General features: G+C 38.5%; 1 protein-coding gene across 1 annotated transcript; it reads right to left on the bottom strand.

The window, feature by feature from the left end:
- Positions 1-5,903: 5,903 nt before the first annotated feature.
- On the bottom strand, positions 5,904-6,449 carry LOC140805429 (uncharacterized). Its single transcript, XM_073161700.1, has one exon. The coding sequence runs from the start codon at positions 6,447-6,449 to the stop codon at positions 5,904-5,906; it is 546 nt and encodes a 181-aa protein (XP_073017801.1).
- Positions 6,450-24,556: the final 18,107 nt, after the last annotated feature.

The raw sequence follows: 24,556 nt of genomic DNA on the forward strand, positions 1-24,556 counted from the left end.
AATGTAAAAACTATGGCTATGAGAGCGTCTAAAGATCTGAACAAGTTAGAACTACATGACTTGTTCGCATACTTAAAAAACTATCAGTTTGAACTGGAAGTGAGAAGCGGAGAAGAGCCCTCATCAAATCTACCTACCAAGGCCCTTACTGCTACCACTACTGCTACTGCTGCTGCTGTAGTTGTTCCACAAGCATTACCTGCTACCACCATTGAGAGCACATCTAAAGGACTGCTGAACATATCAGCAATGATGCTATGTCTTTATTTGTGAAGAAATTCTCCAGATTCATGAAGAAGAATCACCGAGCTTATCAAAGCCCTAACCGGAACTTCAAGAAAGATTCACCACCCGGTGACATGGAGTGTTTTAACTGTGGAAAGATCGGTCACTTTATTGCTGATTGTCCAAAGCCAAAGAAAGATGATCAGAAGAAAAAGGAATACAAGAGGAATGACAAGAAGTCCAGAAGAGACCGCAAATCGATGATTGCTAAAGAAAGCAAATCAAAATGGGCGGATTCTAGTTCCGAGTCTTCTGACTCAGAAAGTCATTCCAGCAAAAGTGATGCAGAAGAGATCAAATTTCTCATGGCAGATACTGAACCAACCTCGACATCTGGAGTGGTACTTGACTTTGACTCTGACGAATTTACACGAACTGATTTGATTAAAGCACTGCATGACATGGTGGAGGAGTACTCGAGACTTTCTCGATCATTCGAGGAAGTTAAAATTGAAAATCGAGACTTAAAGGATCAAGTCAGTAAGTTCACTTGCTTGCAAGAGAACAGCTTCAATGATTTAAAAGTTGAGATGAGTAAGTTAAGAACTGAGAATGAAAGAATGAATGCAGACTACCAGACAATGAGGTCTGAAAACCAGAAGCTAGCTATTCTGGTAAATGCATGGAATAAGTCTTCTGTTTCTTTAGAGAAGATGCAAGAATTGCATAAGCAATCTATAGACATGAGTGTTCTCGGATTCAACAATAATGAAAGAACTTCCGAAACCAGTACTAAGCCAGAACTGGACACAAGCAAAGGGAAATAAATTCGTCTTGTTAAATCCAGTGTGGTATATGAAACGGAAGTACCAACTGTTAGAGTTGAAAGGACTGTAGATCAGATGAACAGAAGGAAGCATTATGGTCTGGTTTATGTTGAACCTAAGGGAAGATTTCACCAGAGTTCTGGATCCAGTAGAGGATTCAAATCAGGAGAACACCCCTCTATGAAGGTTAAAAACTACCAGTACTATAATTCTAGACCTATTCAGAAGAGGTACAGACCTGACAACAAATACAAAAGGGAAAAACAACATACTAGAATGCATTATGTTAGAAAAAACAGACCTTCTATTGCACACACTTCTGTGGATAACCGAAGTACAAAATCACCGAAAATTGTACAAATGTGGGTTCCCAAGGGACTGATAAGGATTGGACCCAAATATATTGGGTACCATTTACTAAAATTTGTGTTTGCAGGAACAGAAGAAGAAAACAAAGATAATCAGCTCCACATGGTATCTGGACAGTGGATGCTCAAGACACGTGACTGGACAGAAAAGTCTACTTTCAGAAGTAATGATTTGTACTGGACCACAGATAACTTTTGAGGACAACTCAAAAGGTAAAATGGTGGGTAAGGATAAGATTATCCATGGTAATATGTCTATAAATGATGTACTCTTGATTGAAAATCTTTGTTATAATTTGATCAGCATTAGTCAACTATGTGATAGCGGTTACTCTGTAGCTTTTCAAAAGCCCACATGCACAATTAAAGACGCTGTTGAGTCTACTGTATTAACTGGAAAGAGAGAAGGCAACACCTACAAAGTATCATGGAATACAGATCATGTTAGTGTTCCTACATGTTTAATGGCCTCTCTTAGTGATAAAAATTGGCTCTGGCACAAGAGATTGAATCATCTGAATTTCAAGTCAATAAATAATCTCAAAAAACTGAACATAGTTGATGGTTTGCCTAATTTTATTTTCGTTAAGAATCATGTATGTTCTGCATGTCAACTTGGGAAACAAGTCAGATCTAGCTTCAAGAATAAAGGAAGTAAATCAACTTCAAGGTGTTTGGAATTATTGCATATGGACTTATTTGGTCCAATCCCTATCATGAGCTTAGGGGGAATGAAATACGCTCTTTTTGTTATTGATGACTTTTCTAGATTTACTTGGGTAATATTTCTTGCTGGAAAAAATCAAATTAGTAGCCTCCTGATCAAGCTTCTGAAAAGGATTCAAAATGAAAAATCAGTTTCTATCATTAAAATCAGAAGTGATCGGGGTACTGAGTTTACTAACAAAATTCTTGAGTTATATTTAGATGAAAAGGGTAGTAATCATGAATATTCAGCTGCCAGAATGCGTCAATAAAACGGAGTAGCTGAGAAGAGAAACATAACTGTTAAAGAAGTTGCTAGAAAAATGCTAGCAGATGCAAACATCTCTCGGCGCTTCTGGGCAGAAGCAATCAACACAGCATGCTACAAACAGAATAGAACAATGATCAACAAAAGGCATAATCAGACTCCATATGAGATATGGAAAGGGAGTAAGCCTAAAGTATCTTAATTTCATGTATTTGGTTGCAGATGTTTTGTTCACAATAATGGTAAAAATTATTTGTCTGCATTTGATTCAAAATCAGATGCTGGACTCTTCCTTGGTTATTCAGCAGTGAGCAAAGCATTCAGAATTTTCAATAATAGAACTCTTAATGTTGAAAAATCTATTCATGTTGTCTTTGATGAAGACAACAGTGCTCCTGGAATTTCTAACGTGTCAAATTGAAGTAACAGGTTAAACAGAATTCATCTTGAACTGGATAGTGAAGATGATGCAGAACCTAGTGTTAAAAATGCTCAAAATCCAGAACCAGACATTCCTATAGTGGAAGCACCTACACAGGCACCAGATATACCAAAACCAGCAGCTAACATTCCAAGACCTGCTACTGGTTTAGATGAGCAAGATCTGAATCCATCCAATCAGGAAGAAATCCCTCTAAACCCTTTTATTTGGAGAAAATCTCATCCTCCATCTTTGGTTAATATTTAATTACTATACAACAATGATTTAATAGCGTAAACAACGAAAACGAGTTTAAAACATTCATTAGGGCCTACAAAAATTTTGACATGACCTCCCTGTAAGTAGAACATCCCAAAAATTTCAAAACACATCAACATCAATATACACTCGAAAATATCAAGTTCACAATCAACCAAACAAATATCTTACAGCCGCACTGGCCAGGACTAGACACAACATACCACAGATAAAATCTAAAACAACATAAAAAAAACACCATATAGCTACACAGGGCATCTCCCTAGAAAATGTATCAAACCAGCATAATATATATAAATATCTGGGAACCCTGACACCAACCGACTGACTATTGGGTACCACTCGCTGACGCTCCACCAGACGCGTCATATCCCCTGGAATGACCTGCTATGGCATCAAAAACAACCAAAACATAAAAAGAAAACATGGGTCGTACCCCAGTACGACAAACCAGTAAAATCACGACGTATATAAAAGACATGTAATAATACTAAATAAATGCAATGACATACGATGCATGAATGGTAACAATGGAATAACGGATACCAAATGGAGTCCAAACGAATAGCATCATCAACAGTAACAGTGGTCACCCGTGCCAGGAATGCAGCATCAAATCGCCGCTCATCCATGCACGTAGCATCGAGAATGCGAGTAGCTAAGTCTCTCGTCCCTAGCTGTCATCTTGGAATGTGGCTAATCCTAACCCACTCGTCCCTCTGATTACAAAATATATCTCAACATAATCAACATAACTCGCCGTCAAAGGAGACAAGGCTCAATATGTTATGCCAATACAATTAATGCATGCATGCAACTGAATAAACATTCAATGCACATAATAGTAAAAAACATTCACCGAATATTCTTACACGCTAATATAATCGTCATAATGATATAGGTTTGAGCGTACCTCAACTGCAACTTACAATAACACAGAATTTCTCAAGGACTATCGAATGAACTCGTGCAACGATATAACCTACAATATAAATTCGCTATACACTTTAATATAACGTATCCCAACTGACTAAAAAAATTTATATCGGAGCGGTTAAAATCAAATTCCGGACAGCCTATAAAACCCGAGCAAATTCTGGAATTTCAAACTTAATACCTCAAGAAACGAAGCTTAAACACACAATGGTGATCTTGTGAAGATGGCTCCCCGGAAAAATCGCCGGAAACACTATTCACGATTTGAAAAACGCGCTGGAAATTAGGGGAAAAGCTTAATACTTCACTTTTACAAAGTAATCCACCGAGAACAACCAATAATCGAAGCCAAAACCTTACCTAAAACCGAATCAAAGTGTTGGAACTTTTCAAGCCCGCAATCTTGATTTTGATGATAATAAAACTTGTTAATTGGGTTACTAATTATCTACCTTAGTTGTGCAACATCTAGGATCACCCACGAGATGTTTACTTCGCAAAACTGAAGACCCAACTGATCGCACAAAATGAATCAGTCTAACTGGCTACGTCATTTGAGCAGTACAGCTGATTGACCAGTTGATAGGTGATTCAGCAGGAAAACCTCAGAAGCCTGGCCAGCCGAAGGAGTGTTCAACGGATGAAGAAACCCAGCTGATCAGTCCAACTGAACGAAGGTGAAATCAGTTCCACTGACGAGGCAACTAATTTCACCAGTCCAACTGAAAGATCAGTTCAAACTGACCAGTTCGAAGCATCAGTTAGAATCTTTCAGTTATAGATGAAGATAAACTCTTTCAAGTGGATTCCAGCTGTGCGAGAACAAATCCATTATCCAATCAAAGGACAATAATGGACGTTGCATCAGAGCATTAAAGACAAAACACTTCAGAAGGACAGTCAAAAAGACGAGACACTAAGTCCAAGAAGTCGATTCAAATGCAACGGATACAATAAATAAGTCTCACTGTACGATCAGCTTCTTCTGTCTATATAAAGAGAAGATCGGTGAAGACTCAAACAATGAGGAGGGAAGCACATATACAATACTAGAGAGAAAAAGGCACGCTCAATTGAATTTCAGATTTTAGAAGCACTTAAGCCCAGAGGGAATTCTTCATAGTCGTATCAGCTTAGTTTAGAAGCCACTTTCCCTCAGTATGTGAGAACATTCTTGTTCAGTTCTCGCACACATACTTACTCTCAAAACGACCCAAAACAGTCTTGGACAAAGACGTTAAACTTGTGTATGTAGTCTTTCTCACATAGACATTAAAGAAGTGTTGACTCCTAGCTGAGTGGGCTTGTATAAGTAGTTGTATGAATTAAAGTCTTCTAGTGGATCATATCCGTGGAGATAGAAGGGTGACGTAGGAGAAGTTGAAGTCTCCGAACATCCATAAACATATCTAGTGTATATAACTGATTAACTATCGTTTTAAAATTGTTTTGATCAGTTAGAGTGTTCGTTTGTTCAGTTGTTACCATAACTGGAATACAAGAATGCAAAAACTAATATGTGTTATTTCTGTTAGTCAGTTTACACAAGTTAAAATATTTTCTAACATTCCAACCTTCTTTACGAAGGATTACTTCGAGTTTCTTCCGCTTGGTTTAAAACCAAACTCGATTTAATTAATCGGTGTTAATATTCTTAGAACATGAGCTATTGAAGCTCACTGAAGATTGTTATGTGTGAAATGCCTTCGAAGGCGCTAGCACACACGATCCATCACAATGCTTACATGTATTGTTGCTGGAATAACTGGACCGATCAAGCTGCAACCTTCCGATTCAAGGCTAGAAAGAAGCTAATAGAATGGAGGAAGAAAGTTTGCTAAGCTGCTGCACTACGATTGATAATACATATGAAATTATATATACATTGCATAATTCATTACATTCTCAAACAAATGAGGCCATTCTTGTCGCATCTTTGCCTCTAATTCCCATGTAGATTCTTCTCTTCCATGTCTACTCCAATGTACCAAAGCTAATGTAATCGTCTTGCTCCTGAGTTGTTTTTCCTTGCGGTCCAAAATTTTCACTGGATGTTCAACATATCTAAGGGAACTGTCCAACTCTACATCCTCGACATTCAAGATATGAGACAGATCTGGCTCATACTTCCGCAACATAGATACATGAAACACATTATGTATCAAAGACAAACTCGGCGGCAAATCCAAACGATAAGCCAATGTGCCAATCCTCTCAACAATCACATACAGACCAATATAACGCGGAGCTAACTTACCTTTATGTCCAAATCTCATAGTACCCCGGAATGGTGATACTTTCAAGAAAACATAATCTCCCACTTGGAACTCTAAAGGTATACACCTTTTATTAGCATAACTGGCTTGATGATTCTGGGCAGCTTTCATCCTTTTCCTGATCAATTCAACTTTATCTTTCATCTCTTGAATAAATTTCTGGTTTTGACATCTGTCTTTCTCCTACATATACCCAACATATCGGCGATCTGCACTTTCGACCATACAAAGCTTCAAATGGTGCATACCAATTGTTGCCTGGAAACTATTATTGTAAGAGAATTCAACCAAAGACAATGATTCTTGCCAACCATATTTGAAATCCATCACTACTGCCCGTAACCCGTCTTCAAACGTCTGAATGGTTCTTTCTGACCATCTGTCTGTGGGTGACAGGCAGTGCTCATAGCCAACTTTGAAACCAAAGCTGATTGCAAACTTCCCAAAAACTTCGAAGCAAACCTTGGATCACGATCGTATACTATGGTTACTGGCACACCATGCAATCTTACTATAAGATCAATGTACAGTTTCGCCATTTTCAAATCAGTACAAGTACGATCATATGAAATAAAATGAGCTGATTTAGACAATCTATCGGCAATCACCCAAATCGCATCACAACCACGATTTCACAAAATCCATAGCAATGTGCTCCCAGTTCCACTGTGGCACTTCAAGACTATGTAACATTCCACCAGGTCTCATTCTCTCGGCTTTAACTTGTTGACACGTTAAACATTTAGCCAGAAAATGAGAAATATCTTTCTGCATACCTTCCCACAAAAAATGAGCTCTCAAGGTATGATACATCTATCGAATTCCTGGATGAATACTGTGTCGACTACAATGTGCTTCCCGTAGTGTAGCTTCTTTCAGATCTATCAAATTAGGAACCACAAGTCTACCATTAAAGCGCAGACTACCATCTGAGACAACACTAAACGTTTCTGTCTGACCTGTTCGAGACAATACTTTTCATCTATGAATGTGCGGATTGGTTTTACGTGATGCTTTGACGCTGGACAAAATCTGTGGCTCAACTAGAATAGATGATACTACAAAATAATCTCCACTGATCTGATAAGTCCATCCTGAAGTTCCCAAGTGCTTGTGAACTTTAGTGATAGTCAAAGATGTCAACATAGCATTCTGAACTTTCCTGTTGAGAGCATCTGCAACAAGATTCATTCGACCTGGTTGATACTTAATCTCAAAATCAAAGTCTTTAAGCAACTCCATCCATCGATGTTGTCTCATGTTCAAGTCAGGCTGTGAGAAAATATATTTAAGACTCTTGTGATCCAAATAAATCACAAAATGCTCAGCGTACAGATAATGACACCATAACTTCAATGCAAACACAATGGCAGCCAACTCTAAGTCATGGACTTGATATCGGGTATCATGCGGCTTCAACTGACGAGAAGCATATGCAATCACTCGCCCATTTTGCATTAAAACACAACCAAGTCCATTTAGACATGCATCTGAACAAAAAACATATCCACCTGAGCCTGATGGTAAAGCTAGCATTGGAGCTGTTGTCAACTTTTCCTTCAAAGTCTGAAAACTTGACTCACATTCATCAGTCCACACAAAACGTCGATCTTTTTGCGTTAATTGATTCATAGGCCTTGCTATAATAGAAAATCCTTCAATAAAACACCTATAATATCATGCCAATCCCAAGAAACTGCGAATATCAGAAATATTTGTAGGTGTTGGCCAATTGATAACAGCTTCCACTTTACTAGGATCCACTGATACTTCTTGAGCTGATATAACATGACCCAAAAATACCACTCTGCCTAGCTAGAATTCACATTCAGAAAATTTTTCATACAATTGCGCTGCTATGAGCATTTGGAGGACCAACCTTAAATGTTCTCGATGTTCCTTCTTTGTTTTTGAATAAATCAGAATGTCATCTATGAAGACAATAACAAATCTGTCTATAAATTCTCGAAAAACACGATTCATCAAATCCATAAAACCGCAGGAGCATTAGTCAATCCAAAAGGCATAACTAGAAATTCATAATGTGCATAACGTGTTCGAATTGGTGTTATCCGAACATCTTCCTCTCGAACTCTAAGCTGATGATATCCAGAACAAAGATCGATCTTTGAATACACTGATGTACCCTGCAACTGATCAAACAAGTCATCGATACGTGGCAGAGGATACTTATTCTTCACAGTAGCTTTGTTCAACTGCCTGTAATCAATGCACATTCTCATTGTTCCTTCTTTCTTCTTTACAAATAATACCGGAGCCTCCCCAAGGTGACATGCTTGGTCTAATATAGCCTTTTCCAGTAAGTCGTGTAATTGCTCTTTGAGTTCTTTTAATTCTGCTGGAGCCAAATGATATGATGCTCTAGAAATAGTATTTGACCCGGACACCAACTCAATGCTAAAATCGAATTCCCTCTGGGTTGGAAATCCAGGAATCTCATCGGGAAATAGATCAGGGAATTCCTTGACAAAATGAATATCTGAAACTTCAAATCTTTTTCCATGTGTCATATCAACTGCATAGATCATGAATCCTTCACTTTCTATTGACAAGATTCAAAAATTTCCATTGCTGACACCAATGGACGTGATTGCAAATCACTACCGTAAAAATTCCATTTACTGCCATTATACAGTCTGAATCTGAAAACTTCATGGAAACAATCCACGGTAGCTCGATAATTTGAAAGAGTATCCATTCCTAAAATACAGTCAAATCAGACATATCTAGCTTGATGAGATTAGTTATCATAATACTATCATCGAATCTAATCACACAATTCAGAATTATGTCATTAGACATCGAACTCACACCGACAGGTGTAGAGAGTGACACAGTGTTTATCAACGGAGTAGTAGCAATCTCATGCTCATCAACAAATATAGCAGATACAAATGAATGAGATGTTTATGTGTCTATCAGTATACACACAAGATGATTAAAAATAAGGCAAATACCTGCAATAACTCCACCTGGTGCGTCTTGAACTTGATCATGATTTAAAGCACGAACTCGAGCCTGTTGTGGCCCTGGAAAACGCGGTTGTGCAGAACCTCTAGGCTGAGGATAGCTAGACTGCTGAAAAGACTGAGTCGGAACAAAATGTCTAGTTACTTCTCCTCTAAAACCCTGACCAAACTGAGGTTGCTGAAATTGTTGTCTCACTGCATTCGGACATACTCTAGCATAATGTCCAACTTGCCCACAGATATTACAAGATCCATGAACTCCCGTACACTGAGTACTGATATGCTTACCACCACAATGATCAAAAAACTCCACCCGGTGACCCAACTGAACCTCCACGCTGACTGCCAGAACTAGAAGAACTACTACAAGTCTGTTTCTTGAACTATTTTCCTTTGGCCTTAAAATGTTTCTTTGTTTGCTGATAAGACTACGAAGGCTGATACGGCAGTAAAGGTCGGTATAGTGGTGCACCCACTGGCATCGGCACATTGCTCCCGAAACTCTGAGGAAAACATGGTTGAATTGACTGTGGCTCGGAAAAAAGTAGACTCGCCTCCACATTCTTGGCTTTCTATACAGCATCGGCATAATTAACAGGCGCTCCAGCTACTACTAAAGTGCAAATGGTTCGATTCAATCCTGGCATAAAATGCGATACTTGTTCCAATCACTGCTAGCAACATGAGGAACATAGGCAAGAAGCGCTGAAAATTGAGAGGCATACTCCACTACAGTCATGTTACCTTGAGTAAATCTATTGAATTCAGCTTTCTTAGCCAAATAATACGAAGGCGTTGAATATTCTAGAGCAAACTGATCGCAAAATACATCCCAAGTAACTCTTCACCTGATTCTTTTAGAGCTTCCTCAATAGTCTCCCACCATAACTGATCTCGGTCTTTTAATTGATAAATAGCCAACTAAGTTGCAAATCAGGAGTTTACTCCAACATATTAAAAAAAAGCTTCATACTTTATAACCATGCTACAGCTTTCTCACCATCTTCATTCCCAAAGAATTGAGGAGGACGCATGTTCTGAAATCGGGATGTCACTAGTTCCATTTCACCCATTCCTCTAGTCAACTGATCCACTTCATGTTCAACATTAAGATTTCGTGCTTCACCACGAGGACGACGAACTCGTCTTCCCCAATCAGTCTCGTTAAGTCCTCTCACATTAGGAGCTTCAGATTCCTGAACAACTTCCTTTCCTTTTCTGCCCTTACGACCATGTGCCATCTAAAAGACAAAAAGATTTAATCTACAAGCAGAAACAAAATAATCGGTTTAGCATAACAGCATAAACTTAAACTAATACTTTCTAGTCATGCTGATACAATTTATCCATAACATAAAAACAAATGAGAGAAAATAATCAAACACATGCACAATCATTTTATTTGTGTCTAAACACGAGTGTCCTAGACTCTAATTCGAGCATATCTCAGTTACGCTCTGATACCAAACTGTCAGGGCCCGTGCTCTTAATTAATATCTAATTACCAAAAAACAATGATTTAACGGTGTAAACAGTGAAAACGAGTTTAAAACGTTCATTAGGACCTATGGAAATTTCGGCATGACCTACCCGTAAGTAGGACATCCTAAAAATTTCAAAACACAACAACATCAATATACGCTCGAAAATGACATCAAGTTCACAATAAACCAAACAAATATCCTGCAGCCCCACTGGACAGGACTAGACACAACATACCACAAATAAAATCCAAAACAACATAAAAACAACACCATACAGCTACACAGGACATCTCCCTAGCAAATGTGTCAAATCAGCATAATATATATATATAAATATCTGGGAACCATGACACCAACCGACTGACTACTGGGTACCACTCGCTGACGCTCCACCAGACGCGTCAAATCCCTTGGAATGACCTGCTATGGCATCAAAAACAACCATAACATAAAAAGAGAACAGGGGTCAGACCCCAATACGATAAACCAGTAAAATCACGACGTATATAAAAGACATGTAATAATACCAAGTAAATGCAATGACATTCGATGCATGAAGGGTAACAATGGAATAATGGATACCAAATGGAGTTCAAACGAATAGCATCATCAACAGTAACAGTGGCCACCCGTGCCAGGAGTGCAGCATCAAATCGCCGCTCGTCCATGCACGTAGCATCGAGAATGAGAGTAGCTAAGTCGTTCATCCCTAGCTGTCATCTGGGAATGTGGCTAATCCTAACCCACTCGTCCCTTTGATGACTCATTATATCTCAACATAATCAACATAAATCGCTGTCAAAGGAGTCAAGGCTCAATATGTTATGCCAATACAATTAATGCATGCATGCAACAGAATAAACATTCAATGCACATAATAGCAAATAACATTCACCGAATATTCTTACACGCCAATATAATCGTCATAATGATATAGGTTTGAGCGTACCTCAACTTCAACTTACAATAACACAGAATTCCTTAAGGACTATCGAATGAACTCGTCCAATGATATAACCTACAATATAAATTCGTTATACATTTCAGTATAACGCATCTCAACTGACTAAAACAATTTATATCGGAGCGGTTAAAAATCAAATTCCGGACAGCCTATAAAACCCGATCAAATTCTGGAATTTCAAGCTTAATACCTCAAGAAACTAAGCTTAAACACACAATGGTGATCTTGTGAAGATGGCTCCCTGAAAAAATCATCGGAAACACTATTCACGATCTGAAAAACGAGCTGGAAATTAGGGGAAAAGCTTAATACTTCACTTTTTCAAAGTAATCCACCGAGAACAACCAATAATCGAAGCCAAAACCTTACCTAAAACCGAATCCAAGCTTACACGTATGGTTGTTGTAAAAACAGGACCGATAGAGCTTGCAACCTTCCGATTCAAGGCAAGAAAGAAGCTAATAGAATGGAGGAAGAAAGCTTGCTAAGCTGCTGCACTATTCTCCGACTACCGGTGGCAGTGCACGACTGAAGCAGAAAGTGGAGAGAAACGACGGGCAAGGCTGGGGAAGAGCTTTCTGGAATTGAGCGATTCTGATTTCTTCTATCAAATGGGTTGGTTTAATATGTTATGGAAATGGGCTGGGCCTATTTTTTAATTGGGCCTCACATCCTTTGAGAACCAGAAGCCATATGATTAATGAATATATGCATGCTGCCTTTATTTCTCAGGATGAACCAAAGAAAATTGAAGAAGCTCTTCTGAATCCAAGTTGGATTGGAGCTATGCAAGAAGAACTGAATCAATTTAAAAGGAATGAAGTTTGATTTCTTGTACCTAGACCATCTCATCAAGCTGTTATTGGAACCCGGTGGGTATTTAGAAACAAACTAAATGAAGAAGGCACTGTGGTTAGAAATAAAGCAAGACTGGTGGCTCAAGGTTTCAGAAAAGCAGAAGCAATAGACTATAATGAAACCTATGCACCAGTAGCAAGGCTTGAAGCTATCAGAATATTTTTAGCCTTTGCTGCTTTTAAGAAATTCAAAGTTTATCAGATGGATGTGAAAAGTGCCTTCCTAAATGGTCTACTTCAAAAATAGGTCTACGTCGAACAACCTCCAAGTTTTATTGATCATTTCTTAGTACATCATGTATTCAAATTACACAAAGCCCTGTATGGTTTGAAACAGGCATCTAGAGCATGGTATGACACTCTCTTACAATTTCTTGTCAATCATGATTTTACAATTGGTATAGTAGACAAGATTTTGTTCACTTTAGTTAAGAATAAGCACATTATGTTAGTACATATTTATGTTGATGATATTATCTTTGGGTCAACTAAACCCAAATTATGTGCAAAGTTTGCTAAGTTAATGCAGGATCAATTTGAAATGAGCATGATGGGAGAATTATCATTCTTCTTAGGATAGCAGATCAAACAATTTGACATTTGAATTTTCATAAATCAAGCTAACTATACTAATGAGCTACTGAAAAAGTTTTGCATGGAAGCATGCTCTACTGCTTCCACTCCAATGAGCTCATTTACTAAACTTGATAAGGATGAAAGTGGAGTTTCAGTAGAGGATACTCAGTATCGTGTTCTTATTGGTTCACTGTTATATCTTACTCCAGTAGACCTGATATTTTGTTTGTTGTTTGCATTTGTGAAAGATTTCAGTCTAACCCTAAGCAGTCACATTATATTGCTGCCAAACGTATACTGAAATACCTAAAGGGAACACAAATGTCGGCTTATGGTATCCTAATGATTCATCTTTAAATCTTATTGGATATTCAGATTCTGATTATGCAGGTTGTAAATTGGATAGAAAGAGCACAAGTGGTTTTTGTCAATTTTTTGGTGATAGGCTGATCTCCTGGTTTAGTAAAAAGCATACTTCCATAGCTACGTCTACTGCAGAAGCAGAATACCTTGCTGCTGGAAGTTGCTGCTCTCAAATCCCGTGGACGCAACAACAACTCAAAGACTATGGAGTTCAAGCCTCTGAATCACCTATCTTCTGTGACAATACCAGTGCTATAGCAATCACGCAAAATCCAGTACTTCATTCCAGAACGAAGCACATTGATAACATGTGCAGAATAAGGACATTCATCTGGAATATGTTTCTACTGATCAACAAGCAGCATACATCTTTACCAAGCCTCTGCTTGAGAATAAGTTTTCTTATTTTCATAATGTTCTTGGTTTAATTGATTTATCTTAACTTCTGTTTATTATATTCTGTTTTCCTATAAGCAATAAGTAAAAGTAGTAGATAAACAAGAGATATGACAAAATTATTCTTTCATTCATAAAACCAGATGCGTTACATTTTGTTTATCTACTACATTTGTTGATATCAGCAGTTTGAAGTACTTCAGTAGTACTGAGTACTTCAGTAGGAACCTAACTAAGATCTGCTGGAATCCCCTCGCTTTGCATGATCGTGGTTTGTGAAAAGGATGATTCTGCAGATTAGGCCTTCTAATTTAGAACAATCTAACTCATTGTTTAGATTACAGGTCAAGAAATTTCTTCCAAGTCTTCATATCTTGAAAAAGGATGTCTTCAAACATCTTCTTACGAGACGCTCTTTGAAACTCATCTGCTGATTCAGACTCTGGAGAGGACTCCGAGAGGATGCTTGAACTACCCATTTGATTTGTTAAAAGTGTAAATGACTTAGTTTGTGAGCTTGCAAATACTTATATAGAGCCTCGGGAAGCTGAAGAGACGTCCAACTGTTCACATCATACACGAATATCAAGAGTCATCTGTCATTCCCTCAGATCTTGTATCTTCGCAATTATTAGTTGCATTAATTTATGGGGAACATTATTTTATTCTGACTAATATTTTCGTGCTATGTCAGAAGCAGAAGAAAGTTTGTCTTTTCGATAAAACAATGTGTCTACTTGTTTTTATCAAAGTACTGGATATACTCCAGTACCTTATGACTTCCAGGAGATATTATCATAAAACGACAAACACTTTTCTGATTTTCTTCAGTAACCGCTTGGATAGCCCGCCTTTTCATTACCTTTTTCAAATTTTGACGTACCTGACACTCTCTGTTTAATTTTTCAAAATTCAACCGCAAACATATTGACACGTGTCCTCATGTTTCACTGACCGCTGTACATTTTGAATATTAACAGCCTCTTTCATCTCATTTCACTTTTACGATTCCAGACTTTTGCTTACTAGCTACTGCTTTCTCTTGTATCCATCTCTCTTACAGAATCTACTTCGATTTCATCTTGATTGCAGAAATGGCTGGCGCTTACACACTAAACGCCTATCAAGTTAATTTTGCATCAGTCCTAACAATCAAGGACGAAAATCTTGTCATCATGTTTAAAGCTATTGAGAAATCTGGTCTCAGAAGGTTTTTTGAAACACCTGCTGTTTTCTACAAGACTGCTCTCTTAGAATTCTATGCCAAGGCAACCATAGAGGAAGGGAAAATCATTTATTCCAAGGATAATGCATCCATCTCCATTGATGTTGCACTATTGGGATCGACTTTCTTTCTCCCATTTTCAGGTATCTTTGAATTTTCTGGCATTTCTAAGGAGGAGATGTCTACTGCCCTCCTCATCTTCTCAGCTTCTGGAGAAGAACTATCTCCCTTCTGTTTTAAAAAGCTTCTAAAAATGGAATATCAATTGCTGGCTGATATTGTCGCAAAGGCACTCTTGTTCAAAGCTAGTACGTTTGATAGGTTGACCAAAGAGAAGGTTCAAGTGATGATAGCTATCACTTCTGAGTATAAGGTGGACTGGAGTCAATTTCTTTTCAGAATAATGAAGGATATGGTTGTGAGGAAGAGTTCTGGTTTTGCTATTCAGATCAGCACGATATTTAAGTATGTTGGTTTTCCTTTTACTGAACAGGATGCTTCTTACGTAACAATGCCCGATGCTGACAATGTACTTGCTTTAAAGCCAAAGCCAATTGTGGCTGAGTTCATTTCTATGAAGAAGGAGGTGGGAGATTCTCAAACTGAGGCTCAAGGACCTCAGAAGAAGATCAAGAGAAAAAGAGTTGTTATCTCCACTGATTCAGATAAAACAGTAGTCATCGCTGATTAAGAAAAAGAGTTGCTCCTACCGAGGCATCTCTGCCAGCCACTCCTAGCAATAAGAAGGCTCGAAATTTTCTCCGCATCAAGAAAACAGCAGTCATCGCTGATTTAGACACTGTCCCTTTGAGACAAGTGTTTCCAGAAGCCACCTCTTCTTTACCAGAATCTGTCCCTGTCAGGCTGTCACTAAGCCAGCGGCCACTTCTTCTACCACTACCTCAACTAGTGCTCTGTCTTTCAGACCCACTTCTGGAGTCGTCATTGAGGAATCTGCTGCAAGGTCTTCTGCATTTAGACTAGTGATGCCTGTATCATCTTTTGATAAAGGCAAAGGGAAACTTGTTGAAGAACCAAAAGTTCTTGGTACCAAGTCCGTCTTAACTGGTATTGATCTTCACATGGAGGAGATTGAGAAATCTACCAGTGAAGGCAGAACTTTCTTTGATGACTGGAATAAGGTTCGAATTTTCCATCCTATCATATATTTTAGAACACCAGGCGCATATGGAAAAATGGTGAAGAATGCAAAGAAGGTTTTGATTTTGCCAAAATTGACAATGTGATTGAGGCAATGAGCAGGCGAAGCTACATTCTCTAGCAGCTGAAGTGTCAGAAGGTGGAATCTGTTTTAAAAACTCTTAAGTCGAATTTCGACTCTATGATTCCTACTGCTGCTCAGGATCAGCATGTCATTAATATTTTGACCGATAGATTGAAAATAATGAATGAGCAACTTCTTACTCAAGAACAGGCCTTTGGAGAGCATGTACAATATCAAGCAGGCTTCGTCCCCATTTTTACTCAGAATAAGCCAGTTAAGGAACGGACCGCAGCTCCACCAGAAGCTAAGGTCTTTAGTACTCCTGCATCACTGAAGCTGCCTACTCAATCATCTTCTCTTATTTCTGTTTGGGAATTGGCATCAGTTGATGAAGTGATTCAATCCATTGCTCTTACTGTCTCTATGCCCCAGAACCTACTCAAGCTGATGATGTGGTCGTTTCAGAAGCTCATCCAGCAGAACAACAGATGGAAGGATCAGATGCTGCTTCACTACTGCAAAATTTGGAGATATTTTCTGCAGAACATCAAGCAGAAATGGAAGCTCTGTTGAACATTCCATCTGAATCCATTCCAGCTGGTGCACAAATGGTAACCACTGAAGCTGCCCATCCAGAAGAGACTGCAGCTCCTGACAAATCTACTGCTTTTGGAGGAACTTCTACTTAACAGTCCACTCCTGTTACTACTGCTCCAACCGAAATTGTCTCTTCTACTACCTTGATTATCCCTTCTACTTATTCACCGGCTCACATAGCTCATGTTGCTCATCTTGCTGAAATCTCAGAGCGTCAACTTGAAAGAACTCCATCACCAGAAGAAGAGCACTTTAATCTTGATTCTGAGAATGACATACTGAGACGGAATATTGAAAGAGTTTCAAAGATAGTAAAACAGTTGTCTTATGATCATGATGGTGAAGTCAGTGCCACCAAATGCTTCCGTGAACGCGTATCGAAACAAGTCATTAACACGGAAGAATCATTGGCAAGCCTCGAAGTTGAATCCAGCCTCTTCAGGAAAAATGTTTTAACAAGTCATGCTAACATCATGCTCAGTCAATCTGATGTTATTAGAACTGGATCTAATCATGGCTCGTCTCTTCGCTCAATCTCAACTAAAGTTGAAGCTACTGATTCAAAACTTGAAACCATCGATGCCAAGATTGAGTCCCTATTCAATCTCTTCAAGCCCTTAATGATCGAGTTTCGAATCAAGCCCCATTTCTGGAGATGTTGAATGATGGAATTATCAATCTTACTGGCTGAGTGGATGATTTACTCACTTTTTTTGACGCCGAAAAGGAGGAAGCGGTAGGTAGAACAGAAGGAAGGACAAACAAGGTAGATCTGAAGGACATCATCATGCAGAATCCTCCTTCATAATCCAAGATACTCAGGATGAGGAAACTTTGTTCAGAGACATTGGAAAGGATGATTAAAACTCTTTACCGTTTTTTAAACTCCGTTTAACTGTTTATAAATATTTATCGATTATTTAGTTATAATTGCTATCTGCTTTCATATTCATCGTTACTAACTTCTAGATTTTGGCATCACCGCAAAGGGAGAAATTGATAGACTTAATTTAATTGTAGTGATGAGAATCAAAACCAGTAGGGATAGCAATAACCAGAAGAAAATATAAAAACAGAAGCTATAGGATCGCTTTAACAGAAGCAGTACCTTTGATAGTTGATAGGATCGGTTAATCGAGAAAAGAGTGTTTAGAAAGGGGGGGGGGGGTGAATAAACACTGCTCAAATTTAAAATATTCTTCAACAATATGAGTTCAATTCTGTTAAAAACTGAACCTAAATATCCTGTCAGTCAACAACAATCAGTTAAACTGAACAAAACAGTTGCGGAAAACTAACTGACTGAAAGATAGAATATCTAGCTGAAAATGGTAACTGAAATAATGAAACAGTAAGTTTCTGGATGTTCGGAGAATTGAATAACTCCTACGTCACCCCTTCTATCACGAAGATAGGATATCCACTAAAAGACTTTGATCAAATACACGACACTGTACTGACCCACTTTAGTTTGGACTTATCACTTTGCCAAAACTGAAACTCTTAGCATACAACACTTTTATAGATCGTAACTGATCTTAGCACAACTTAGAAAATCTATAAAGATTACAAAATGCTAAATAAGCTCAAGAATGTAGTCTTGAATACTATTGATATGACTAATAAGCGTGAGCTTTGATTTCTGATTGCGAGTAGATATTTTTGCAGCGTAACAGCAAGTAGAATAGGATAACTGAAAGTCGGGGGTTCTTCAGTTGCTGTTCTTCGACTATTTATAGGCTCTCCTCTCAACGGTAACATTAAAGAATGTTTGAATATTCTAACCGTTGATTGTCACATCGATATATTCTGACAATCGTACACTGTTTATTCTGCAATGCGGCGTTCCACTACTAGTTGCAGGTATATGTACTATTTTGTCTGTTGTCGCTTTCAACTGATGATGTGTACAACTGAGAGGTCAGCCGGTAACGAATCAGTTGCCGAAAATAAACTACAGTTGTAGAACAGTTGACTGAGTTCAGCAGATGACGTGTTCAGTTGTTGAGCTGTTCAGTTGCTAAGTTCAATTGGTAAGTTCAGTTGGTAAGTCTTTTTGTCAAAGCACCAGAATTAAGTTTCCAACCCCTTTATGGTGTTTGACAAAACTCAAAATAAAGTAAAACTGAATAACTGAACTCTTGTAGATAAAATAAAATGTAGATTCAACTGATACACGAATTTAAGATTACTTCTGCTTAAAATAAAATCAGTTATCTTCCCCCTTTTTGTCAAACATCTCCATCTTAGAAGATAATTTTCTAACATCAATAGAGAGGAGATGGACAGAGTCGGAAATATTGGTGATAGCAGTAGTCATGGCAACTTGAAGTAAATTGATTTTTCTTGAAACAATAGATTCTACACCGTCCACTTGTTTGTTGATGGAGTTTTGAGTGGCAGTGAGACCGGAAATAATCCCTCTGTTTTCTGTATATCGTCAACTACAAAAGTCAGAGAGGTAACAACTGCTTGTATGGCGTTTAGTTTTTCTAAGTTGAACTGATGGGAAGAGTCAAACTTCAGAGTATGTGACAGTTGAGTGTTCTGAATCTTCAATATGGCAGTGATGATTTGTTGCATACTTTCCTGCATATGCTAAACTTCTTCAAAAATAAAATCAATATCTGAGGAAGATGGAGGAGGAGACTGATGAGATGTTCCTGATTCTTTGGTTGTCTGTTCGGAAATAACTAAATCTTGTTCAGTTGAAACAGTATCAGCAACATTTCGAACTGGAGCATCAGTTACAATAATTTCTTCTTGAACTGGAGGCGGTGAGGGTGGATTTTGATCAGCAGAAAAGCTGGCTGGATGAATGACAGATGGTGATAAGATCAAAATTGGTGCCTCCAAAGAATGAACGTGAGAGTCAATTGGCACATCAGTCGAAATAGCTTGGTCAGCAATTGGATCTTGCTGAACTGGTTTTTCTGATGAAATGGTGACATCTGGATGGATTTGATCAGCAGAGTGATCAACTGGATTAGACAAAGGGTCACTCAATTTAGTATCCTGCACCACTACTTGGATAATTTCTTCAATATTTGCAAAGGAAAGCTTGGCTTCAGTGTACAGTTGCTGTTCAGCAGGAGATGGTTGAGGCATATCCTAAACTGACCTTTCAGTTGGAACCAAAGCCTGTCCGGAGGATGTTTGTTCAACTGAATCCTCTTCATCAATATCTGAATCGCCTTGATGAAGAACCAATTCCTGATCCATTTCCCAAAATCTGATTTGAGATTGTAATCCAAGCAAATCGGTATCAAGCTGGGTAATTACTGCTTGATCAGCAAATGCAGTAGAATTTGTCGGAACGTAGTTATCTTTCAACTTACTAAAAATTTGAGCCAACTTCTTAGCTCTCACTTGATCAAACAAATAAGATTTTCTTTCCATTGCCTGAGTAATTGTGGCAGCTTTCACCGTTCTGAGAACATAAGCTTCCAGTTTAATGAAGGTGTTCAGCTGAGATTTCTTTTTCAGTTGCTTGGCAAAAATTTGTGTGCGAAAGGCTGTCCAAGCATCGCAGGACTTAATTTTTGAAGCTGCATAGCCATTAACCTTTGCCCAAACAAGGTCAATATGTGTCTGAATAGCATTCGAAGGTCTGGGCTCTTCAATCAGCTTACCCTTGCCTTTATCAGGGCTCAGAATGTGAGGTATTTCCAATCCTGTTCAAGTTGATTCCACCACCTCTATAAATTTTATCCCTTTGGGTCGAGCAGGTGCCACAGTGACAGGGCGAGTGATTTGAATCAGAGGCGCTTTGGTCCTAACTGATTCCTTTTTGGCACCAACTGAAGCTTCTGGTGGAATGACTTTCAAAGGAACTGCTTCTATTGGTTGCTGAGCATCTGAAGAAATAATTGCATCAGAAGGAATAGATACCTCGGCAGTTGATGATTTAACCCTTTGGGTTCTCGGTTTCTTGGCAATCTATGGAGAAGGAGTTTTCTCTGAGTCAGAAGTGCTCAAGATTAATTTCCTTTTGGCCATCTTCAGTTGAGCCAAAGTTTTGGCTTTTTTCCCTGATTTCGGGGCTGCTTCTCAGTCCCAATCTCCTGTTTGATTTTGACAAATTGAGCAGAAGAAATATCCAGTTTGGTTTTTTGTGGCTTAGTGTTCTTCGCAGTAAAAACTTTAAACCTTGATGCTCTTTCTGAGTCATCAGCCACTAACCCTTTCAATTTCAGCAGATAACTAAGTTGCACAGCAAATCCCTTGGATTGTTTAGCAGATAGAAACATATTCTTCAGAACAGTAAATATGAGGTGCTTCCAGTTGAATTGTCGATCAGCCATAATAACAGAAATGGCTTGAAATTTCTCCAAAGTAAGGGCAGCAAATGATCCAGCTTTTGCCAAAAGCCCTTTAGCTACAACATCAGCAAGTAATTGAACTTCATACTTCAGTTCTTTCTTTGGATCGGAGAATTTGATCTTCCGTCCATCAGCAGAGAGTGCTGTTTGCATCTCTTCAATCTCAGATGCCTTAACATCCGAGAGTTGTGCCAAACCAGCAGAAGGTAGAGAGAAAATTTCTCCAAAGGAGTCTTCAGAAATGGTCAGAGACTGATCATTGACTATAGAAATTATGTTGCCATCAGAGTCGACCTTACCGGTGGAATAGAAATCTTGAAGTTCCTTTGGGTAGATTTCTTGAGATGATGTACCCAAAAACGTTCATAAACCAACAGCTTCCAGTTTTTGAAAGACCTTCTTGACATCCTCATCACCGAAGGATAGGATGGACCCAAAATTGATAGCCATAACATTGAGCATATAAGCGGGAACTGGAGTTGCCATTTCGAACTGATTGAATGCCTGAAAGAAAAGTTGAAGGTTGAAACTAGTTTTTGCTTCTCAAGAATCTGTGGATAATACGCAAAGTAAAACTGAAATGAAGCGGGGAATGGTACATATGTACGTGACTATTCAAATTTTGGATACATATCAGTCCATAGAAATTCTGAATTACAACGTGTGTACGTGTGCCAAATGCGTGTGTATTTGAACGGTTTCAAAGGTGTCCAAGTTGACACTAATCATTTTCTGAAAATCAGCATTTAATGCTTGAAAGACAATCACGTCACTTGATTTAGAATATAATAGATTTAATTAGTTAACGTATATGAGAAGATTAGTGAGACGCTCAACTGAACGATCAGTTGTCAGACTGTGTCCTTTCAGTTGAGAGCTGACTAATCAGTTGTCTTCTCAGTTAACCTCTTAAGCACCAATATTCCCCCTTAATAAATGCATTAAAGAAAATGAAGATAATATAAGCAAGATTAATTAAGGAAATCCTGATGCTTGGTAGAGTAATCATCATTAAGTATGTCCTTTAATCTTCCTCGACCTGGTCTATAAATAAGAGTTAAAGAGTTAAAGAGTTTGTCACAAGTATATCAGCAAAGCAAATGGCAGGTGCAAGTAGCTCAAACGTTTCTCCATTCTCTCTGCAGGCGTGAAAGTCTGCCATAGAAGACGAGGTCTTCTATGATAGTCTTCCCTACTGGGAAGAGTTACAGGAGCTTGAGCTCCTGTACAACTCTGGAAGGGCCACCACCTACAAACGAATGGCACAACTGAGAGAAGTGCGGGAGCACTTAAACATTTCTGCGGGGGTGGACGTCTTCAAAGATGGTCATCTCTACCAGCTGATGCTTCGAAGGGAGCTGGAGACTCTCAATCGTATAGCTTCTTCGCACAGCTTCTGCAAGACTTCTTCCTCAGCTCTAGCTGTTTGGATGAGGATGTGGATAGCTGATATAGAAGAAAAATATGAAAATGTAGTCCTGGAGAATATTTATGGTTGAATAAAATGTTTATTTTGTTTTATCCTCGTTTTCTTGTTCCTGCACGTAATGAGCTTTGTGAGATACTATGCGAACACTTGAGCGGATAAAACGTTAACTAATAGAAGATTAACTGACATCAGTTGAGAGTTATAGAATCCAACAATTAACTGAGGAGTCAGTAAGTGACAACAAAACTGAAGAAGGGATTAAGAACCAAGACAAAAGTAACGACTGATTAAGATAAATCAATTAATCCAAGTATATTGCGAAAATAAGAAAACTTAGTCTCAGCCAATGGTTTGGCGAAGATATCAACTGCTTGCTGCTCAGTTGATACGTATTCCAGTCTGATGTTCTTCTTCAGAGCATGATCTCTGATGAAGTGATGTCTGACATCTGTGTGCTTAGTCCTGGAGTGAAGAACTGGATTATAGGTAATAGCAATTGTGCTTGTATTGTCACAGAATATATGGGATTCCTTTGCATCAACGCCATAATCTTTCAGTTGCTGCTGAATCCAGAGCAGTTGAGCACAGCAGCTTCCAGCAGCGAGATATTCTGCTTCAGTTGTGGAAGTTGTTATGGATGTTTGCTTTTTACTGAACCAAGAGATCAGTCTGTCTCCAAGAAACTGACATGATCCACTTGTACTTTTTCGATCAAGCTTGCATCCTGCATAATCTGCATCTAAATATCCAACTAAATTGAAAGATGAATCTTTAGAATACCATAATCCCAGATTTTGTGTGCCCTTAAGATATTTCAAAATATGCTTGGCAGCAGTAAAATGTGATTGCATAGGATTTGCTTGAAATCTGGCACACATGCATACAGCAAATACAATGTCAGGACGACTAGCAGTTAGGTATAATAATGAACCTATTAAACCTCTGTAAAGTGTCGTCTCGACTGATATTCCCCCTTGATCAGTGTCTAATTTAACTGATGAGCTCATGGGAGTGCTTGCAGCTGAACATGATTCCATACCAAATTTCTTCAGTAATTCCTTAGCGTATTTCGTTTGACTGATAAAAGTTCCTGAATCCAGTTGCTTCACCTGTAAACCAAGGAAGAATGTCAGTTCACCCATCATGCTCATTTCGAATTTATCCTGCATTAACTTAGCAAACTTCTCGCATAATTTGGGGTTAGTTGACCCAAAAATAATGTCATCAACATAAATTTGAACGAGTAGAATATGATCATTCTTGGAAAATTTGAACAAGGTCTTATCAACTGATCCACAGAAAAATCATGATCAGTTAGAAATTTTGAAAGAGTTTTGTACCAAGCTCTTGGGGCTTGTTTAATACCATATAAGGCTTCGTTCAAATGATATACATGATCAGGAAGGTGATGATTGATAAAACCTGGAGGTTGTTCAACGTAGACTTCTTCTTGCAACTGGCCATTCAGAAATGCACTCTTCACATCCATTTGATAGACCTTGAAATTTTTGAATAATGCATAGGCGAGGAATATCCTGATTGCCTCCAGTCTTACAACTGGTGCATATGTCTCATCATAATCAATTCCTTCTTCCTGCCTATAGCCTTGTGCCACTAGCCTTGCTTTGTTACGCACAACTGAACCATCTTCGTTCAGTTTGTTCCTGTACACCCACTTTGTACCTATAACAGTTTTCGAAATTGGTCTTGGAACTAAGTTCCAGACATTGTTATGGACAAATTGATTTAGCTTTTCTTGCATTGCATTTATCCAGTTTGGATCAGCAAGAGCTTCATCAGTCTTCTTGGGTTCTAGTTGTGAT

Source organism: Primulina eburnea, chromosome 11 (genome assembly GCF_022965805.1).
Source record: "Primulina eburnea isolate SZY01 chromosome 11, ASM2296580v1, whole genome shotgun sequence".
Lineage (NCBI taxonomy): Eukaryota > Viridiplantae > Streptophyta > Magnoliopsida > Lamiales > Gesneriaceae > Primulina > Primulina eburnea.